The 22076-nt window shown below is 34.9% G+C and overlaps 1 protein-coding gene across 4 annotated transcripts in view; it reads left to right on the top strand.

The window, feature by feature from the left end:
- The window catches only part of PLS1 (plastin 1), a 123881-nt gene that overhangs the window by 59888 nt on the left and 41917 nt on the right, over positions 1 to 22076 (top strand). For 3 of the 4 annotated variants that reach the window (XM_031957816.1, XM_031957819.1, XM_031957818.1), the window contains exon 2: positions 16391 to 16499. In XM_031957816.1, coding sequence (XP_031813676.1) covers positions 16430 to 16499 — 70 coding nt within the window. In that variant the 5' untranslated portion in view covers positions 16391 to 16429. Of the gene's footprint in view, positions 1 to 1050; positions 1302 to 16390; positions 16500 to 22076 lie in introns of those variants that run through there. The other variant, XM_031957817.1, reaches the window with a different exon arrangement.

The raw sequence follows: 22076 nt of genomic DNA, 5'->3' as shown, positions 1-22076 counted from the left end.
ATGTGTGTGTGTGTGTAAAAAAGGTGTGTGTGTTTGTGTAAAAAAGGTATGTGTGTATATATATATATACATATATATGTATATATATCTATTTATATATGTATATATATCTATTTACTCTCATCCTAGAATGTTAGTTTTCAACCCAACAACAAACTCTGACATTTCTACTTTAAATGCTCTTCCTTTTTTTTTATTCCATCCCTAATGCAAAGGATAGCCCTTCAACACTCATCCTATAGGAGTGGCTGCACATAATTTCTATAAAAATAGGATTTATTTTTTTGAGTGTGTGTGTTCTACATTTACAAAAAACTAGTGACTGGGAGAATATGTTAGAGCAGGGCTTCTTAAACTTTTTCCATTAGACTCCTTTTCATCTAAGAAATTTTTATGTGACCCTGGATAGATAGATATATAAAATAGATATAGAACTCAAACATTTACTGAGAATAAGTCATAATTTTGTGATCCCCATATTCAGTTACAAGACCCTAGATAGGGTTGCATCCCACAGTTTAAAAGGCTGATATTAGGCAGCAATGGCTTATAGGAAGTGGCTTCCCCCACTGTGTCTTTCCTCATTTTGCTCTGAACTCTATCCCTTATTGCTATAGGGTAGGAGAGAGGAAAAGAATGGATAACTATAATTAACCTTAAATCAATCTTAAATGGAATAAACAACCAGCTGAGCTCTCTTAACACCAAAATACTTTAGAGTTAATGATTTAATGAAAATGAGCCCAATAGCAGAAGTTCAATTAATGCCCCTTGAATTTAATGGAAATTCATTTTCACTAACTAGTGATAACCAGGTTTTCAGTGCTCACAGACGTCTAACTAAACTATAGCTCTGCTCTAGATTTTATTAATGTTTTAATTTATATTTGGATTTGAGAATTTTATAGAAAGAGGGAAAATGGGGAATGATCCATCTGTTTGGACTTGGCTCTGAATAGGTGTGGTTTCATCAGGAAAATGAAAGCAAAGGATTCACCTGTAAAGAACAAGGGTTGTTTAAGGCTTTATTGATGGGTAGGTGAATTTTAAAGCAAAGCTTGAGGCTATATTAGAAAACTGGCTGGGAAGCTTTAGGAATTTAATAAATTTCCAAAGATCCTCTTGCCTAGCCTTGAGGGTTTTGTTTTTAACCTCTTTTGCATGGAGGGTTTAAAGGGACCAAGTGTCCAAAGAGAAATTAACTAAACCAAGCCTGACACTTTTATCAGTATTTTATCCAGAGATGTAAATGAATCAGAAAGAGCAAGAACAGAAGAAAAAGTGCTGAATTGTTAGACGACGTAAGTCTCAATGTGCTTAAGAAGAGAACCTAAGGTCAGGGAAACACCTACCCAAGCTCCTCCTTTTACAAGATTATTGATGTTTATTCGTGACTCTATGTCCCTGTGGACACTTAACTGCCTGTGGGGTTTTCTTGGCAAACATACTCGAATAATTTGCCATTTGTAAACCCTCAAGTCCTATATAAAAATGAGACTTTTTTTCTTTGCCTTCTTCACTTTTATATCTCCCTTTTCCCTATTCTTTTTCCTCTTCATCTTCTTTGCTCCAGATCACATAGTGATCAGCTGCAACCAGATCCTAGGTTTCCTGATTCCTAGTTATCTGCTTTCATCATTATTGTGATTTACTAGAATTTGGTTGTCAATATATGTATGTCTTTTGGGGTTTCTGATACATTTTTAAAAAATTGTATGTATATTAGTACAGCCTTCATAATTGACAAAAGCATGATTTTTTTTTATTTAAAGCAATCAGGATGAAGTGACTTTGTCCACGGTCACACAGCTAATAAGTGTCTGAGGTGGGATTTTGAACTCTGGTCCTCCGAACTCCAGGGCCAGTAATCTATACAGTGTGCCACCTAACTGACCCTGGCATATTTCCTCTGATTGAGTAACAGGACCCCATGAGGCAGAAAACCCAGGCTTTTGTCCCAGCTATGCTGCTAATTCTGAGTGATCTTAAATCATTTTAACTTTTTTGCTCCTTAATTTTCCATCTGTAAAGTGGGTGGTTTGGATTAAGTGGTTTCAGCATCCCTTTCCGTTCTGTTCCTTTTCTCTGTTGGTTATTTCCACTTTATCCTGATACCTTATTTATACTGTGTTGTTTGCCTGTTATCCCTCCATTAGATTGTGAGCTTCTCAGCAGGACTGTTGGTTTTGCTTAGCTTAGCATGATGTTTGGCACAGAAAAAGGGTTTGATAATTTTCTGTTGACTGATTGACATTTTGATGATTCATTGGACATCTTCAGGAGCCTGAATAAAAGCATAATAATCAACAAACTTGATTTCATTATTACTGATGCTATTCCTCCAAAGCTTTGAAATATATCTATATATAATAGTCTGTCTCTCTGTGTCTCTGTCTCTCTCTCTTTCTCTGTATGTCTCTGTCTCTCTCTCTCTCTCTCTCTCTCTCTCTCTCTCTCTCTCTCTATATATATATATATATATATATATATATATATATATATATATATGGATAGATGGTATACTGGATAAATGGTATGCTGGATAGAGAGTATGGGATGTGGAGCAGGAATGGGCATTGTAGTTTTAAAAATTATGTTTCGTAGCCCTCGGTTTCAGTTATGTAAAACATATTAAACTGTCTGAGCTTTGAGCAAATTAACTTTTTTTTCCATACCTACTGGCATATTTTATCCTTTGGTTTCAAGTTCAGAGTTTAAATTCCAACAATGAAGTAGTTCAAGTGAGACCCAATCCCGCATGAGCTAATGAACTAAAGCCAGTCTCACTTTTATCCCTGTAAATCAGTTACATGAATTATAGGCACTTAACTAGTAGTAAAGAAAAGAATCATAAACTTCATCTGGTGTTTCAGCCATGACATAGTATCAAAGTGAATCCAAATAATCCTCATTGGTGCTTAGTCATGAATTTTAAACTGATTTGGTGGTGTAAGCTGATTCGGATACTTGGACAATTCTTTCCTTAACTTTCCCTAACTGCACTGAGTCATTAATTCTCCCAGCCCACCTATAATTTTAGTTTATCCTAGAAGGGTGTGAGAATTAGGGCAAATCAAGACTAGAATTAATCTCAGAGTTGGAAGTTGCTGTCTCTGTCTTTTGTCCAAGTCCAATGTTAAAGAACATTGAGCAAGCAGAAATCCTTGGGGAACTTTAGTTGAGACCTACTTCCTCAAGTTGGTATCAAACTATCAATGATTGTTCTTTGGATCTGAATTCACGTGTTATACCATTGCCCAGTTCATCATTTTCTTTTTTTATCCACAAGAATGTGATGAGATGTTTTCTTAACTGCTTCGCTGAAGTTCATCTATTTACTGCTTTTTTCTTGATCCACCAGTCTGGTAATTCTGTCAGAAGACTCAGTCAGGAAATCAGTAAAAATTTAGTAAGTAGCTGCTAAGTGCTTAGCACTGTGCTAACCTTTGGGATACAAAGAAGGGTAAAAGACAGTCCCTGCTCAAGAAGATCTTACAGTCAAATGGGGGAGTCGAAGTGCAAACAACTATTTAAAAACTAAATGCAGGATAAATTGGAAATAGTTATCAGAGGGAAAGCGTTGAAGTTGGGAATTTAGTTGGAACTTGAAGGAATTCAGGGAGGCTGGGATATAATGGTGATGATGATAATAATTTATATATATATATAACATATATCTCTGACTAATTATTCTCTCTGAAGTAATTAATTCTTTTCCTAGGTAGTAAGTGACTCTTAATAAAACATTCTAGGATTTTGCCTAAAATTGAAGTTAGGTTTATTGGTTTATAGTATAGACCTTATTTGCTGTCATTTTTTGAAAATTACGATGTTTTGTTTTCTCTAATTCTGTGATAATGTTCCCATTTTCCTTAGTCTTTCAAAGATCAACATCAACATCAGTGGCCCAGCAACCATATCAGGCAGTTCTTTCAGCCAATCAATAAACATTTATTAAGCAGTTTTCATATATAGGACTGGCTTACTTGAATTCTAAAGGGCAATTAGGTGTTCTCTTAGTGTTTTCCTACTTCTCAGAGATTTAAACTCCCTAACAGCTTTTTATTGTTGTTATTGTTCTATCACTAGTTTAAAGACCCTTCCTTTTGGCAAAGAAAAAAGAAGCAAAATAAAAATGGAAAAGCTCTGTATTCTTTCTGGCTATAGTCATTGTTGGGCAGTGATTTTCCCTTCTGGTTCTTCTCTTTTTTACAGTGTGAATATAGCTTCTAATTGCTACAGCCTGTCCTGAGCCATTGGTTCTGGGGTTTTCCTCCTGGAATTTCTTAGATCTTTTAGGCAATAGAAAGATGTCTTCAGGGCTTATTATATGAAAAAAATTACTTGAGATCATTCTAATGCACACTATGAGAAGAACATTAAAGGAGACACCATGCTTGAATGAAAATGACTCTAAAGATGCAAGAGATCAAGGAGAGAAGGTAGAGGCAGACAGCTTTCAGGGCGCATTGGTTTGACAGAACAAAAGCCTGTCTTTACTTTTAACTCTGATGGGGATACCAGGAAAAATTGCCAAGAGGACACCAGACTCTTGCTCTCCTATAACCAGCCAAAGAAGGCATTGAATCATAGGTGTTGCTGGTCAGAAAATGAAGATGATCATTCACCATGAGGCAGGTCCCTTTGTTAACAAGGAAGTTGCTGTTTAGTAAGTCCTATCTTTCCTTCATTCTTCTTTTGGATTATAAAACCAAGCAGTGTTTGAAAGGAAGTCTTTGAGGTAAGCTGGTCTCACAGCCAGAGAAAGAGCAGACAATCGGAAGGATAGAAGGTGGAAAATTCAGAATAATTTTCTGTGGTTTACTCGAGCAAGGAAAGGTTTTGTTATTTTCTTAACTTTCATTTCTTTCAGTAAATCATTATGTGAGTGAGTAATCCTTTTAGGTCACAGGAAGCTGGAAGGACATTGAAATCCTCTGGGAATGGGAGCAACTAATTAGGTATTATGAGGGGATTAAATTATACTCTTAGATTGAATGTAGGAAGAGCTGGAAGGATGCAGGGACCAGGTAGGGCCTGTTTCTGTATAAAAGTAATTGATGCAGGACTTGAAGATGCCATGGTGCCTATAATAACTTGATAATTCTGGGTTTTTGAGGTTCATCTAGTGGCTATACTATATTTAGTGGGATAGTTCAGTGATTCATTAGGTACTAACATAAAATAAGTGCTCCTTTGAGTTATATTTCAGTTCTTCAATATTAATAAATATATTCTTATATTAAGGTGAATTATAAGAAAGGATGCCAGAATTAAATCTTATAAGTCTATGGACTTAGGTAGTAGAAGTTTTACTTCAAATCCTTTTACAGACTTTTTTTATATTTTAGCATTCTTTTATGAATATCATAGGCACAATCTGAGAACTGATTCAACAATGTCCTTTAAATGACTTGGCTATGGAAGCAATAAAACAATATTTGTTAAGAACTACTGGGGATATAGAAGCAGCATTTTTTCCCACTATAGTCCTTACCCTCAAGGGTTTATATTTTAGTTAAGGAGACAAGATTAATATGGGAAAAATAATACAAGATAATATTTTATTATAAAGTATTATATTATATAATATATTATAATATTTTATATAATTTTGTTTCGATCCATATAATAATATTGTATAATTATTTAGAGAAATGGGAGATCCATAAGGAAGTCAAGAAAGTCTTCATAGAGAAGATGGGATTTCAGCTGGACCTATAGGATTAGGTAGGGGGGGAAAGAGAAAGGAAGACAGAATCACAGGACTCAAAGTTGAAAGTTAGTAGCTGCATAATTGAACTCATACCATTAGTTATGTACCTCAAAATGGCCAAAGATAGAGGGAAGATAAGATAAATTCACTGTTACATCTTGTAACTTGTTATTATAGCAAAATACTGGAATGCCCATCAATTGAGGGATGACTGAACAAATTGTAGTATATAAATATAATGAATAGAATAAATGATTAAGGGCTTATAATGTGGAAAGCACTTGAACAAACATTTTACATATATATGTATATATACATATATGTCTACATAGATATAAATACATATATGCTATATATAAATATATGTACGCATATATATATTTACATATAAAAGTAAGACAATTCCTGTAATCAAGGAGTTCACATTCTAGTATGAAAAATATAAAGTGGTTTAACAGTGAGGCAGATGACTATTTAAGATGGGGAGGGGACAGTAAGATCCAGTGACCTGGATATCTAATAAATCCAGTTGGGCCTGAGTGTAGAGAGGAGAAAAAGCTGACATACAAGCATCTTCTTTAGTGGTCATGTGATTATTTAATCAATAAAACCATATTTATTTCTGATGTTAAGCCATTTGATGGATCAAGGATTTTGATGGTAAGAACTTTTTCTTTTGGGTCTTCAACAACTTTGGCTACCGAAGAGGTTATAAAACACTTGCCAAAGCAGTTTCTAGGGCTGTTTCCACCATTGTTGCTCACGTTGATGAGTGGCAGGATTGGATTGCAATCAGGATGGGTTCTTGGGGCAATCATAAAGATCTTGGGTGGGAGATCCTGGGCAACCACCTGATGGGCGTGAATGGGAAGGGAATAGTTGTTCTGATGGTAGTTTCTCTTCCTTTGATTGTAACATAACTTGTCCTTCCTCAGTATTCTTTGGTGAAGTATTATCTTATTTTAGATTTTTTTTGACTTAGGTAATAGAGATTATTTTCTGCCTCATCTCTTACATATCCCTAATCATTGAATGGGTGTCAAACAGAGTCCTTATCAGTCCTTGAGGTTAGGATTAGCCAATCATCTGCGTTCTACAAATAAGCTAGATCTCTCCTTTCATAAGAAACTAGAGCATAGTGAGTGGCCCAAAAAACAAGACTGAGGTAACATTGAGGTAATGTGATATGTGCAGGGGTTAGCAAGAGGCAACATCTACTCTCAAGGCACACGGTCCTTAAAGAGACTCCATCAGCTGGAATGCTTGCTTATAATAGTAGGAGAAGAAGCCAAATTTCATTGAAGGGAAATCCAACTTTACCCATTAGCCAATGAATATTTTTCAGGCAACTTGATTGGCAGAATGTCATTTGCAGAAATAGGAAAGTTCAGACAATGAGTAGATTTGAACAGAAAGTGATTGAGTTCCCTGTGAAATATGTTGAGTTTGAAATATTTTTAAGATAGCCAGTTAGAAATGTTCAATCGGTACTGGAAGTGGAACTCAGGAGGAAAACTGGTACTGAAAATGTAGATCTTGAAATTATCAGCGCAGAGGTAATGAGGTTATTGAGAGAGAGACAGACAGACAGACACACAGACAAACAGACACACACAGACAAATAGACAGAGGGACGGATACAGAAAGTGAGAGAGACAGACCAGAAACACAGGGAGAGGGAAAGAGAGAGGGGAAGAAGGAGGGGGAAAGAGAGGAAGGAGGAAGGGGAAAAAGAGGGGAAAGGGGAGGGGGAAAGAGAGAAGGGAGGGGGAGGGGGGCAGAGACAAAGAGACAGAGAGAGGCAAACACAGAGGAACAGAGGGAATCAGAGATAGACACAGAGACAAAGTGACAGAGACCTAGAGAAAGAGGGGAAACAGAGACAACCACAGAGACAGAGACAGAGAAAGAAAAAGTGGAGAAAAGAGAAGAGGTCCAGGGCAAGATTTTTGAGAGGCCCATCCACAGTTAGGAGCCATGTTGAGGGTGATAATGTGGCAAAGGAATCTGACAATGAACAGTCAAATTGGAAAGCCAAGATAAAGAACTGTGCCTTAAAAAAAGAGGGTAAGAAAATATCTAGGAGCAATGGTTGACAATGTCAAATACTATAACAAAGTCGAGAAGGATGATGCCTGAGAGAAGGTCATAGAATTTAGCAACAAAGAGACCCTTGGTGACTTTGGGAAAGTCAGTCTCGGTGGTATGAGGAGACTTTGCAGTAAAAGCTTTAGGAAAAAGCAGCCAAAACCACTTGGATAATTGAGGAAGCAGTGGCCTCGAAGATAGAGAGAGGGCCTCAGAGTCAGGAGGATCTAAGCTGGAGCCCAACCTCTGACATTTATTAGTTTGATCTTGGGGAATTCATCTACTCTCAGAGCCTTGCCAAGTATTTCTCTAAAGGTACAAATTAGTGACCGGGGAATTTCTTCCTAGGAGAGAATCATAAGTCGACCCATGCAAAAAGGGGAGGAAAAGGGGGGAGAGAGAGACCATCCCTCTAAAGCTACACAGCCTCTTATGTCACTAAGAAAAGAAAAGATGTAGAGATACACTGGGATATAGAAACCCTGATCCAACTGACTTTTTCCTTAGACTAATTCTTCTCTGGCTAATGGCTCATTTCAAAATGGCCAAGCAAAAACAAATATAAAATGAGGTAGGAAAGGAAGGAAGGAAGGGAGGAAGGGAGAAAGGAAGCAGATGAATAGCAGATTTGGGAAAATAAGTGTGTCTTTCAAAATCAACAATGCAAGTTGACTAAGATAAATTATTGTAGTTATATGCTAAGTAAGGAAACCTACAGAAAGCTAGTCCTATTGACCTATAATACTGCAAGTAAAACTAGGTAAATTCAGAAATTTTCAGGTTTATTTTGGGCTCAGAAGACAATGATGAAGTTATATTTAGTGGTTAGCTATCCTAGTTTCATATAGGAGATTTCTTCTAGTGACTTCAGTGTCTCTAAACTTGTATTATTTCACACAAAATTTGAAATGGGAAGAAGTATAAGGGAGAAGTTTGGAATAATAATAATAACTGACATTGATAGAACACCTGAAGGTCTTGGGAGGAATTTATATACATTATCTCATTTGATCTTTATGACTGTGATTTATATAGATGTTGTTAGAGACAGCTTTGTGGTATAGTGGGAGATGGGGCTGAATTTGGAATTGGAAAGATCTGAGTTTGTATCTTGCCTCATACACCAACTTTGGGTCTTTGAGCAAGTCACTTAACCTCGCAGCTTCAATTTCCTCATCTGTGAAATGATGGATCTTAAACAATTAAGTGAGGTAGGATTTCAACTTAAGTCTTCAAGTCTCCAATTCCATACTGTACTATCCAGTTGTAGCATAAAAGCCAACAGGAGAGGGAATATCCCTATCATATATTATAGTAGGTTTCCCTCAATTCTGTATGTTTGAAGAATGAATGTTAATGGACTTTATAGACAGGACCAAAATGAATGATAGTATCTTGATTATTGTGCTAGTACAAAGCTTGAAGTGCTTTCAAGAGAAGGAAACTTAAAGATGTTTTTTTTAAAGTCCTCAAATTTTAGGTTGGAAAAAGAAATCCAATCAGTCACAGAAAAAGGAAAGATTTATTTTATATATTAAGAGAATAATTTTAGAATTATAGAACATAATTTACCCAATGAAAAAAAAACTTATGCTCTTGAATGACTTACTGAAAAAAGAAAACTTGTAAGAAAATCAAGATTTACAAAACACATAAATTAGGAGATGATTATTCCTTTTACAGAGGTAGTCTTTTCTTATGAGAGGATGCAGGGTTAAGATCTTCCTAATGTATTTTAAGTTGCTAAATTAAAAAAATTCCATTGACATATTAACAAATCTCTTTCATATTGATATATGTGCTTGTGTTAAATTTGAGTCAGTGATGTACTTAGGGCTTCTGATAGTGATAATAGACATCATTATTAGTCTTTAGCACTGGTGGGCACAGGGAAACGCTAGAATACTCAATTACAGATAGCTTTCTTGTATATGGCTGGTATTACCCATAGATATATAATCATGCCTTTGTTATACATTTTGAGGGATAGAAGAAAGTCTCCTTACCCCAAAATATTTGGGGTAATGACTCTCTTAAATTCCTTTGTTAAGGGGTTCATTCTTTGGGTTTCACCTTGCATTTTTCGGTATGCAAATATTCTTGGTAGGGCAACATATTAAGGATAATTAGTCATTTGTATTTTAGTGCAAATAATTCATGCTTTAATTGTTAGCCATGGAGTTATTTCATTTTTGTCTTTGCATTCCTAAGCATTTAGTAGGCATTTAATATTTGTTGATTAATTGCTTGATGATTTTGGCAAGAAAGGGTAATTTTGTAGTGGTAAGGCAGACCAATCTTGAAGGGATGCCATTTGGGCATGGGGAATACTGCAGGGGTAGAGAGATGGGTACTGAAAAGGAGAAGTCATTAGGAGATGGAAGACAAAGACAAATTTTGCCTACTTCATAATTTTAGGTGGGTTGAACCCTGACTCCCTACACTTCATAATATAATATTTAACATTGGTTTGGAACTTTAATGTTGGATCAAATGAGATATTTACACAGTGCATGGAATATAATATTTGTTCTTGTTGAGTCATTTTAGCAGTCATATCCAACTCTTTGTGACTCCATTTTGGGGTTCTCTTGGCAAAGATACTGAAGCACTTTGTCATTTCATTCTTTGTTATTTTACACATGAGAAACTAAAGCAAACAGGTTTAAGTGACTTGCCCAAGGTCACATAGCTATTATATGAATGAAGCTGGATTTGAATTTATGAAAAAGATTCTTGTTGGGTCCAAGCCCAGTGTTCTATCCACCATGCCACCTAGCTGCCCTGACTCATAAGAGCTTCATAAATGCTTGTTCCTTCCCCTTTAATGTTTTAGAGAAAAGATTTTGTGACTCCTTCAGCCACATGTCAAATGTAGATTCACGTCCCAGTCACACCTTCCTAAGTTTGTTTAAGAAAAAGAATTCTGATTATAGGTTGCCCATCCAAAATCTCTGCAATGATGAATTTGGATAACACTTTCCGACATTTAAGGAACCTAGAAATTTGAGGTATAGAAAAAAAGATCCGGTCTTATTTTATATAGACTGGTAGATTTATTTTTGGCAAGGATCTGATGAAATCTTGAAATGTGTGTTTTGCTATGTTAGGAGACCTGTTTTGAGGATCAGGATTATTATTGTGAAAGAGGAGACTCTCTTATTTGCTAAATTGGAGCTTAGAGCTAGAAGGACAAAAGAAAAATGTCTTCAAAGTTCAAACCGTATTAGTTGATGTAGTGGATATTTTGTAATCCACAAGGCAAAAAAAAAAAAAAATAGAGATGGGATGACTGTTTGCTTCTTTGTATGTTTAGTACAATGCCTGACATACAGCAGGCTCTTAATAAATGCTTATAGACTAATGACTAATTCTACTACATCCCAAACTGCCTCAAAACACAGCATGGAACTTTCCACATTGTAGGTATTCAATAAATAACTAACTTATTCCTCTAACAGGGATTTGTTCTAAAAGTAAATTAACAAGTTTATTTTTAAGAAACCATTTTATTTTGGTAAGGTAGCTAATTATGTCAGCACTCAAATGATGGTTGCTGTGCTTTTCTACACAGTTCCCTATCAGATTCAAGCCTGTCTGGATCATCACCACTGCTGACAGGCCAGAGAGAGATTTTGAATGTCAGCGCAGTCAAATGCAGAGTCCATAGTTTGCATCTGTTTTTGTGGTGCATCCATGGCACTTGGCCTTTCTTTCTAAAACTCAGCATATCACTTTATTACATTTTTATTTTCTCTCCATGAAATTAAAAAGTTGGTATGATAATTCTTCAAAAGGAATTTTTTCTTCTTTTAAATGCATCTGACAATCAAATCATAGTCTATAATACTTTGAAGACAAATTTGGAAAGTAGGCATTTTAAACTTAAGGTACATCAAGTCACAATAATAACTGATCATCCACTCAGCTGTTTTGCCAAACATACATACTTAGCAAACACTTAAAGACATGTACAAAGCCAGAGTAATTAATATTATAAACCTATTATTTCAATAGCCCTTATCTTACTGTATTTTATAAATACAAATATTAATTGTTGTATATTTAATTTTGGTTAATTTCTGTTTAGAAATTATGAAATATGTTGTACTTTCTATTACAGGCATTAACATTGTTATTTTTTTAAAATTACCAGGATTATTTGCCAAAATCTATTCTGCAACTCAACAACAGTGCCAATGAAGAATACTCCAAATTATTTAATTTTTCTAGCTACTTTTCTCTGTCACACTATCTATAGAAATTTTTATGAAACATATTTGATTGATATTAATAATGTTGTTGAGAATATTTATTATATTGTTTAAATAACACCTCAATTCAATTATGAAATATTACTGATATAATAATAAATTACACCCATGGAGTAAGGTGGTGGATCTGTTTACTACAGCCATCCATTCTATTCACCTCAATGCTCTAGATTAATTGTGAAGTTGTATTTGAATCCAGGATACTATGTAAACAAATTAACCAAAATTAAAGCCATTTTAAAGCACATATAGGGACAAGCAACATCTCACATAGATGTAGTTTATCAATATGTCTCATAAGATAGCCTCTGTGAACTCAGAAAGGTTTGTGTATTATTTTCAAAATCCCTAAATGCATTTCCCCCCAAACTTGGGCCAGATTTTCCATATGTTAACTACTCTGAGCATAAAAAAGGATCTCTCAATGAGAAACATGGCATTTTCTCTGTGAATCACTTACTTAATCAGTTTGTCTGCTGTTTTTCTAAGATTATGGGCAAGCTAAAACTATTTTAAGCAATAACAAATGGCATCCATTTAAATATGGCATATAGTGTGATGAGCAAAGAATAAAGGTCCCAGGTTGATTTAAAATGCAAGGACGAGAGAAGGGCAGTTCATTTATAGCCTTTCTGTGGTATGCACACACTAAAGTTGAACAGCTATTTTTAAAACTTGTGAAGAAATTCCGAGCAATCAGAACTATTTTGAAAGTAGTAAAGTATGTTCAGGAAGGCCCAAACCACAAAGATTCAAAGCCAACAGAAACAAAATTAGCATTTTGAAGACCTAAGGAAAGTCCAAAAGGTTGGCACTAACTGTTTACATCACAGGAGTACCATCACTGGAGTGGTTACAAATATGGAAAAAATTTATTAAATGTAATGATGATTCTAAACCAGGGAGAGAGGCATTTTTTTTCTCTCTAAAACACAATCATTTATATCTGTGGAATAAAAAAAAAGCTTCGTTTACCTCCCTATTCCTCAGTTCCTTCCCACTTCCCTTCCCATTTTGTTAACCTGGAACACTTGGAATGATTTCTGAGGTTATATTTGAATTACGGTGCCATTTAAATAAAGAGTAGAAACAACCAATGGGCTACATATAGTATTTCAGAATTGAGAAACATTAATGTGCAATTAATTAAAAACATGCCCCAGGATGTATTTTAAAGGAAAAACAATGACCAATTAAGTTTTATAAGATGTTTCTTTAAAAATTTTATTGACTAATAAATTGGAACTATGATATGTTTCTCTGAAGAACTTAAAATATTTAGGGGCAAGAGTTGATTCCTCTAAAGAATTCTTCTTTTCACTTTACCTCAGTTTTCCTCTTTTTTCTGAGGTTTTAATAGAAGAAATCAATCAGTAAACACTTATCAAGCACCTATTATATGGCACACATACTGTATTAAGTGCTGGGAAAGGCCATGTGAATAATTGCATGTGATTTATTTGCAAGTTAGTCAGCAAGTATTTATTAAACACCTACTATATGTCTCTGGGATTAGAAAATCTTAAGCAGACCTTGCTCTTAAAGACCTTACAGGCTAATGGAGGAGGTAACATGCAAGTGTCTATGGACTTACAAGAGAAAAACAGTAGATGGAAAGTCCATATAATGACTGGGCAATTGACTATGCTTGTAATTTTAAAACTACATTGACATTGCTTCTACTTATTTACGCATGTTTTCGTGATCATCTTGCTCACTGTCATTGAATCAGCTTATATTAGAAAATTATAATAAAGATAGGAGAAATACAGTCAAAGACAAATGAAGGAAAATGATAGCGACCATGAATGAACTGAAAGGTATTGGAGATCATAAAACCATATTATAAAGCAACGGTTATCAAAACCATTTGGTACTGGCTAAGAAATAGAGCATTTAATCAGTGGAATAGGTTATATTCACAGAACAAAATAGTCAATGACTAGCAATCTAGTGTTTGACAAACCCAAAGACCCCAGCTTTTGGGATAAGAATTTACTATTTGACAAAAACTGCAGGGAAAATTGGAAACTAATATGGCAGAAACTAGGCATTGACCCATACTTAATACCATATACCAAGATAAGGTCAAAATGGGTTCATGATCTAGACATGAAGGATGATATTATAAACAAATTAGAAGAACATAGGATAGTTCACCTCTCAGATCTGTGAGGAGGAAGGAATTTGTGACCAAAGAAGAACTAGGGATCATTATTGATCACAAAATAGATAATTTTGATTATATTAAGTTAAAAAGTTTTTGTACCAACAAAACTAATGCAGACAAAATTAGAAGGGAAGCAAGAAACTGAGAAAACATTTTTACATTCTGATAAAGGCCTCATTTCTAAGATAGAGAATTGACTCAAATTTATAAAAATTCAAGCCATTCTCCAATTGATAAATGGTTAAAGGATATTAATAGATAATTTTCAGATGAAGAAATTGAAACTATTTCTAGTCATATGAAAAGGTGTTCCAAATCACTATTGATCAGAGAAATACAAATTAAAACAACTCTGAGATACCATTACACACCTGTCAGATTGGCTAAGATGACAGGAAAAGATAATGACGAATGTTGGAGGGGATGTGGGAAAACTGGGACACTGATGCATTGTTGGTGGAATTGTGAACAGATACAACCATTCTGGAGAGCAATTTGGAACTATGCTCAAAAAGTCATCTAACTGTGTGCATTTGATCCAGCACTGTTAATACTGGGCTTATATCCCAAAGAGATCTTAAAGGAGGGAAAGGAACCCATATGTGCAAAAATGTTTGTGGCAGCCTTTTTTGTAGTGGCTAGAAACTGGAAACTGAATGAATGCCCATCAATTGGAGAATGGGTGAAAAAAATTATTGTATTTGAATGTTATGGAATATTATTGTTCTGTAAGAAATGACCAACAGGATGGTTTTAGAGAAACCTGGAGAGACTTACATGAACTGATGCTGAGTGAAGTGAACAGAACCAGGAGGTCATTATATACGGCAGCAACAAGATTCTGATGGATATGGCTCTCTTCAACAATGAAATGATTCAAACCAATTCCAATTGTTCAGTGATGAAGAGAGCCATCTACACCCATAGAGAGAACAGTAGGAACTGAGTGTGGACCATAACATAGCATTCTCACTCTCTCTGTTGTTATTTGCTTGCATTTTGTTTTCTTTTGCAAGTTTTTTCTTCCTTCTTGATCTGATTTTTCTTGTGCAGCAAGATAACTGTATAAATATGTATACATATATTGGATTTAACATATATTTTAACATGTTTAATGTATTGGAGTACATGCCATCTAGGGGAGGGGGTGAGGGAAAGAGGGGATCAGAAAGTTTTGCAAGGGTCAATATTGAAAAATTACCCATGTATATGTTTTGTAAATAAAAAGCTTTAATAAAAAAAATAAAAAAGAGAAAAACAATGTTATTTTAAACGATTTGATTTTTATGAAGTAGAACCTCAAAGTTGCCTTAATTGGAATTTTTGTTATTAATGATGTGTCATAATTAAGGAAAATCCATTTATTATTTTTCTTTTCTTTTTCTATAATAAAATTTCATTTATTCTTAAAAAAGTATTGGAGATCATTAGAATAGGCATATTTTGAAAATATGGAAATTAAAACAATGTATAAACCAGTGTACTGTGAAGTGATGCTGAGCTATTTAAATTACTAATGTTTGTAAAATTTTATTTTAAATTTAAATTTCAAAATATTTAAATTTTAGTTTCTGATCTTTGTTGCATTTGTAAATGCTATACTTTATTGAAGCTTAAAAATGCATGTTTATATATCAAGATAAGGTCACATGGTTTAGACATAAAGGGCAATACCACAAGCAAACATGTAAAGTTTTTCTGTCAGATCTGTGGATAAGGGAAGACTATGATGACTATTATGACTAAACTAGAGATAAAGTACTATGAGATATAAAATGAATAACAAAATCAATGCAGCCAAGATTAGAAGGAAATTAGAAAACTGGAAGAAAATGTTTATACCAAGTTTCTCTGATAAAGGCCAGATTTCTTAAATTATAGAGAAGCAAGTCAAATTTATAAGAATACAAATCATTTCCTACTTGATAAATGGTCTGAGAATATGAGCATACAATTTTCAAAAGAAGTCATTATTTCAAGGACTCTATTGGGATGATGTAGTGTACTGAAGGACTAATTTATATGTATTACTTATTAGGGCAATCTTGTGTGTGTGTGTTTTTTTTTAAAGAATATACTTTTCCTTGTGCCATAAAAGGTTCCAAAGACCCTGATTTTCTTTAATAATTTTGTTTATTATAGATCTAAAGTATAGAAAGCAACAACTTCTATTGTCCAAAGATGGAAAATAATATAACTACCATTTCTCGGGAAGAATTGGAAGACCTTCAAGAAGCATTCAATAAAATAGGTATGTTTTGAAAGAATAAATTTTTTAAAGTGTCTTGTTTAACATTAAAATACCTGAAAAAGGATAGCATTTCCTTTCTTCATTGTCTTCCTGTCAGTTCCCACCTCCTGCCTCTCCTGCCTTTTTTTGGGAAATATTATTCCTTTTATTCTCATGATAGCGTTTACTGAATTCTTTCTTTTCTCTAGGAGATAAATAAAGACTGCCTTGAATTTCTCAGCAAATTGAACTTTGCAATCTTTCATCGTTTCTTTGTAGAGAGTAATCCAGGTTAATGAGTGACAATGTAATTGAATACACTTAACAGGGTGTCCTCACCTGCAGAGAAATATAGAAGCACTTCCTGGTGTATAAACTGAACTCTGATCTCTGAATCGCTTTTTGTGGCACCACCATTCACTGGCTCCACAAAGTGTTATTTTTCAAGATTATGGTCTATATTCTTCTTTATATTTATGATTTACAAGCATGTAAGGTTTTTGCTTTGTCATATTTTTATCTGGAAAACTCTTTAAACATTTTTTACTTGAAGTTTTTGATGCATTTTGTATGCATTATCTCAATTTGATGCTCACAATAACCCTGTGAGGTGGGTGCTATTTGTTATTATGGTCCCATTTTACAAGTCAGACAGATTAAATGACTTATACCAGAATGGCTCACTGGATAGAGTTCTGGGCCTGGAGTCAGAAAGACTCTTTTTCATGAGGGCAAATCTAGCCTCAGATACTAACTTTGTTACTGTAACTTAGTCATTTTAAACAGTTTACCTGTTTCCTCATCTGTAAAATGATCAGAAAGAAATGGCAAACCACTCCAGTATTTTTGCTGGAAAAACAAAACAAAAACAAAACAAAAACCTAAACGTGGGCACAAGGAGTTAGACATGGCTGAAAAATAACTTAGTCACAAGAGGCACAATTTGAACACATCTTCCTTATTCTAACATTATTCATAGCACCATCTAGTAGCCTCTGTACCTAATAAACTAATTCCATCTGTGAACTTCTCACCCACTGAAGTACCTTCTGTCCCTGCAGCCATTTCCTCTAATTGGTTGGTTCTCCTTCATTTTAAGGTGGAATCTCAAGCCAGCTCCATCTTCCTTCCTGTTCAGATTGCACTCTCCCCATTCTCCTAGGTCTTTCTTTGTAATGTGTCTTCCTCCCTTCCCTCTTAAGTCCTTTTCCCTTCTCACTGTTTTCGGCCCCCATTAGACTACAAACTCCTTGAAGGTAGCAGTGTCTCTATTTTTGCTTATTTCTTTATTTCCAGGATTTAACACAGTACCTGGCAAGACTACATGCTTACTAAAGCACTTAATAAATTCTTCTTGACCTGCCCTGTCCCGCTTCAGAGAGCTGACCACAATTGTGGTCAGCCCAAGGCAAGGCACAGTACCATCTCCCAGTAATACTGGGAATAACAAGCATTATTCCTCTCTCGATACAATCTAAGACTGCTTTTCCATTTTTAGCCACAATTTCAACATGTTGACTCCAAGCTTTTTTGCTGAAACAAGCATCTTCCCTCTCCTCTTCCTTGTGAATTTGATCTTTTGAATGCAAATGCAAGAATTTGCATTTATCCCTGTCAAATTTCATCATAGCTCAGTGTTCTAGTTTGTCTGGATTTTTTTTTTTTGAATCCTGACTCTGTAATCAAATGTGTTAACTATCCCTCCAAGCTTTGTATCCCCTGCAAATTCAATGTATATAAAGACTGTGTCAGTGTCCTCTGGGGGCAAGAGGTGGAGTATATGATGTGCATAATAACAGGCAGATGTCAAGGTACATATGCTGGGATACTGAGTATTTTGCTTTCTTGATAGAGGGATGCATGGTTTAGGGCCATCTTGTAGTGAGCTAGGTGAGTTCTTACTCACTTGTTAGGATGATTCAAAGCCAGAATGTAGTACTAAGATTTAATTTCCCCACAGGAGATGAAGGGAAGAGCAAAGGAAGGGGACCTGGTTTCTATAGGTCCAGAGTGGAAGGTCTATAGGGGGAGCTAGGTGGATAGAGAAGGTATAAAGAAGATAAAGAGCCGAGCTTGGAGTCTGGAAGACTCATCTCCCTGAATTCAAATCTAGCGTCAGACACTAGTTTAATGAACCTGGGCAAATCACTTGACTCTTTTTGCCTCAGTTTCCCCATCTGTAAAATGAACTGGAGAATAAAACAGCAAACCACTCCAGTATCTTTGCCAAGAAAACCCCAAATGGGGTCAGGATGAGTTGGACACAACTGAACAAGGTTTCTATTCCTAATGGAGGAAAAGGATACAGTAGCAGGGTAGAGGACCAGATTTCCTGCACTAGGTAGTCACCAATTACATCATCTCTTCTTCCTTTGTCTCTTATTTTTTGAACTCCCTACTTGATAGAAACTTTCAATTTATAATCATTCCTTAGAGGGCAAGTAGCTTCCAGATGATTTCCCTAACTCTAGTATTTCCTTTTTCTGATTATAGTCCATCTTCTACTCAGCTGTCAAAATAGTCCTCCTAAAGAACAAGTATGACTGTGTTATACCACATCCCCATTTGAGAAATTCCAGTAGCTCCAACTTGCTTCCAGCATTAAATATAAAATCCTCTGTTTGATTTATAAAGAGCTCTTAAATCTGGACTCTCCCTATGTTTCCATTGTTCTTGCATCTTCTGTCCACTTCTATCACACATATTCCATGATCCATAACACAGGTCCCTTTGCTAATTCTTGCACATAATGTTCCACCTTCAGACTCAAAGAATTGTACCTGGTACTTATTTCTTTTCTTCTCCCTACCTTCTCTGATCATCCTAGGTTTCCTGGCTTTCTTTAAGTCTCAAATCCTACCTTCTACCAGAATCCTTTTCCCATCTTCCTTTTTGCTAGAATCTTTCCCTATTTGACAATCTTCAATTTGTCTTATATCTATATCCATAAATCTATCCATCTTGTTTATATGTAGTTGCTTGCATTTTGTCTCTCCAGTAGACACTGAGGTCCTTGAGGGCAGTGTCTAGTTTTATTTTGATTTTTTTGTCTCCAATGAGACACCCAAATGAAAGTTTTCAGTAAGCAATTTGAGAAAGAAGGCCAGAGATATAAATTTAGGGGCCATCTATATAGAACATTTGAAGTCATAAGAGTAAATGAGATCTCCAAGATATAGTATAGACAGAACAAGAGAGCTGCGAATGGAAAAGAATACACATGTGTGTGTATATATACATACATACATATGTACACATTATTATTCTTTGTCATTTGTTCTTGAAGAGAACCATGATGTCGGGAAGATCATGTCATGATTTACAAGTGAATTGGATTTAGGTGAGGGAGTCATCAGAGTCCAGTAGCTAGATATTGATCAGGATGACTGGAGATGGCCCAAGATACAGGGGAAGACCTTGGCCTTCTAAAGCTCTCATTTTGTCTGAGAACATGCCCATTCAGTGATTAAGGCTAGGTAAGAAAAGAGGCAAAGAAGGGCCTTTTTTATCTAGTCCAAAAAACAAAAACAAACAAAAAAAAAACCTGGGAGGGAAAGGCTGTCAAGGTTTCTGACCAAAGCAGAAATAATTGTTATTTACATTCAGTCTGGATCATCAGAAATCAATATAGACAAAGTGAGGCTGGGATTAATGTTGGTCACTCAGTGAGAGTCAGAGTGATTTGGGTTTAAAGTGTGGTCTTTAAAAAAGAAATGCAACTCATAAACACAAAGATATCTTATAAGAGTACAGTGATCAAAATTTAAATTCCTTTGAGCAGACTACTATATGGCATGGGCAGAGGGGAATAGATCAAGAGAAGAAATTTAAACAAACTAAAACCTGAGGTTTCAGGGGAATATTTGTTCTTTGCTTACATGGTATGAATGAAAATAACTTATGTATATATGTGCACATATACATATATTCACACATACATGCATATCTTCTTTTGCTTTCTAGACTGTAGGATATAATTTACATTGTAGTTGAATTCATGTTACTGAGAAATCTCAATTCCAATATGTTTGCTTCAGAGTATCATGTGTAATTTTGTAATGAAACTATTACACCAAAATGGTGTGTTTTTCACAATGTTATTGTTAATACTATCTTTTCTAGAACATTGTGTTAAAAAGTATTCATGTATATCATTTCCTGAGAGCTTAGCTTTTTGAGACGAAAATTGGACAACGATCAAAAGTGTCTGCTTATCATAGACAATGAAGAAGAAAAATTTAATTTTTCTAAATTTCTAGTTTGACCTTATTAAAAAGATCACCTTGTTAATTTTACAGAAATAATTTTTAACTTTTTTTGAAGTGTTGGAAAGTTATCAGTCTAAGGAATGAATTAGAATTCTTTCCACTGGAGCTTTTGAATGCTAATCTTTATGAGTCATGTGTAATCTTGGCATATTTATTTAATGATATTTTGAATAAATAATTCATTGTAGGAACAATATCTGACAGAAAAATGACTTGTTCAGTATTATAAAATGTTAACACTACTGTGTGTATTTACTGATTTGATAATTTGCTGAGTCTTAAAGAGAAAATCTTTTTTGCCCAACTGAGGCATGCCTTCTGTTTTAATCCATATTTCTTTGTATCCCTATTGGGTAGTACATTGTCTTGCACATAGTGATGTTCAATAATGTTGCTTGGAATAGAACTGAATTCAATTATATTCTAAATTTGGAGTGATCATAGTAATCTTGCCTCAATGAAAACTCAATTCATAAAGTAGTACTATAATGCTAAAGGAAACACTATTGGAATGGACCTAACAGGTAGTTCCATCACAGTCATGGCTGTTTGGTGGAGCATCATAACTTATAAATTGTGTTATATGTTCTTACTTGTACCAGTTGCAAAAAGGAAGGAAGGAGGAAAGTAATAAGCATTTATACATCACCTATTATATATCAGACACTGTGCCAAATACTTTCCAAATATGATCTCATTTGATCCTCACGACAATGCTGCAAGTGATGTTATTATCTTCATCATATAGCTTAGAAAACTGAGGCACACAAATTCAGTGACTTGCCTCAAGTCACAGAGACACTAGTAAATATCTGAAGATGGATTTGAACTCGGATTTCCTAATTCCAAGTCCAGAGTTATCCACTGTGCTGCCCCACTATGGAAAAATCACTGGTTTTAAATTTTTTTCTTTTTATTTAGTATTTTACTTTTACTCAATTACATGTAAAACACTAACATTTATTTTCTAAAAAGTTATTATTAAAGAAAAACATTATTAATTCAGTTAATACTGAATTACTGAACAAAAAACATGTTATGCACCATAGCAGTATCTTTTGGATATATACATATGTGAGGTAACCAAGCTGCTCTCTCTGGTGACTGTGTCACTAACAAAACAATCAGAGGCATAATATGGTGTGGAGACTTTCTTATGTCAATAAATGATAACCAATCTCTAGGAAATTCCAAGGAGGGGCCCTAGATTGAGGTTGTAAATAGAGCCACAATCTCTCACACCCAGGAACTAGGTGGGGACGCCTTTTATCAATTTCTCTTTCCTCTCCCTTACTGTCATCTAATTGCTATTTGGGAATTTAAGACTCTT

Source organism: Sarcophilus harrisii, chromosome 3 (genome assembly GCF_902635505.1).
Source record: "Sarcophilus harrisii chromosome 3, mSarHar1.11, whole genome shotgun sequence".
NCBI classification, from domain to species: Eukaryota; Metazoa; Chordata; class Mammalia; order Dasyuromorphia; family Dasyuridae; genus Sarcophilus; species Sarcophilus harrisii.
The sequence above is the reverse complement of the archived record's forward strand: the minus strand, read 5'-3'. Positions and strand labels throughout refer to the sequence as shown.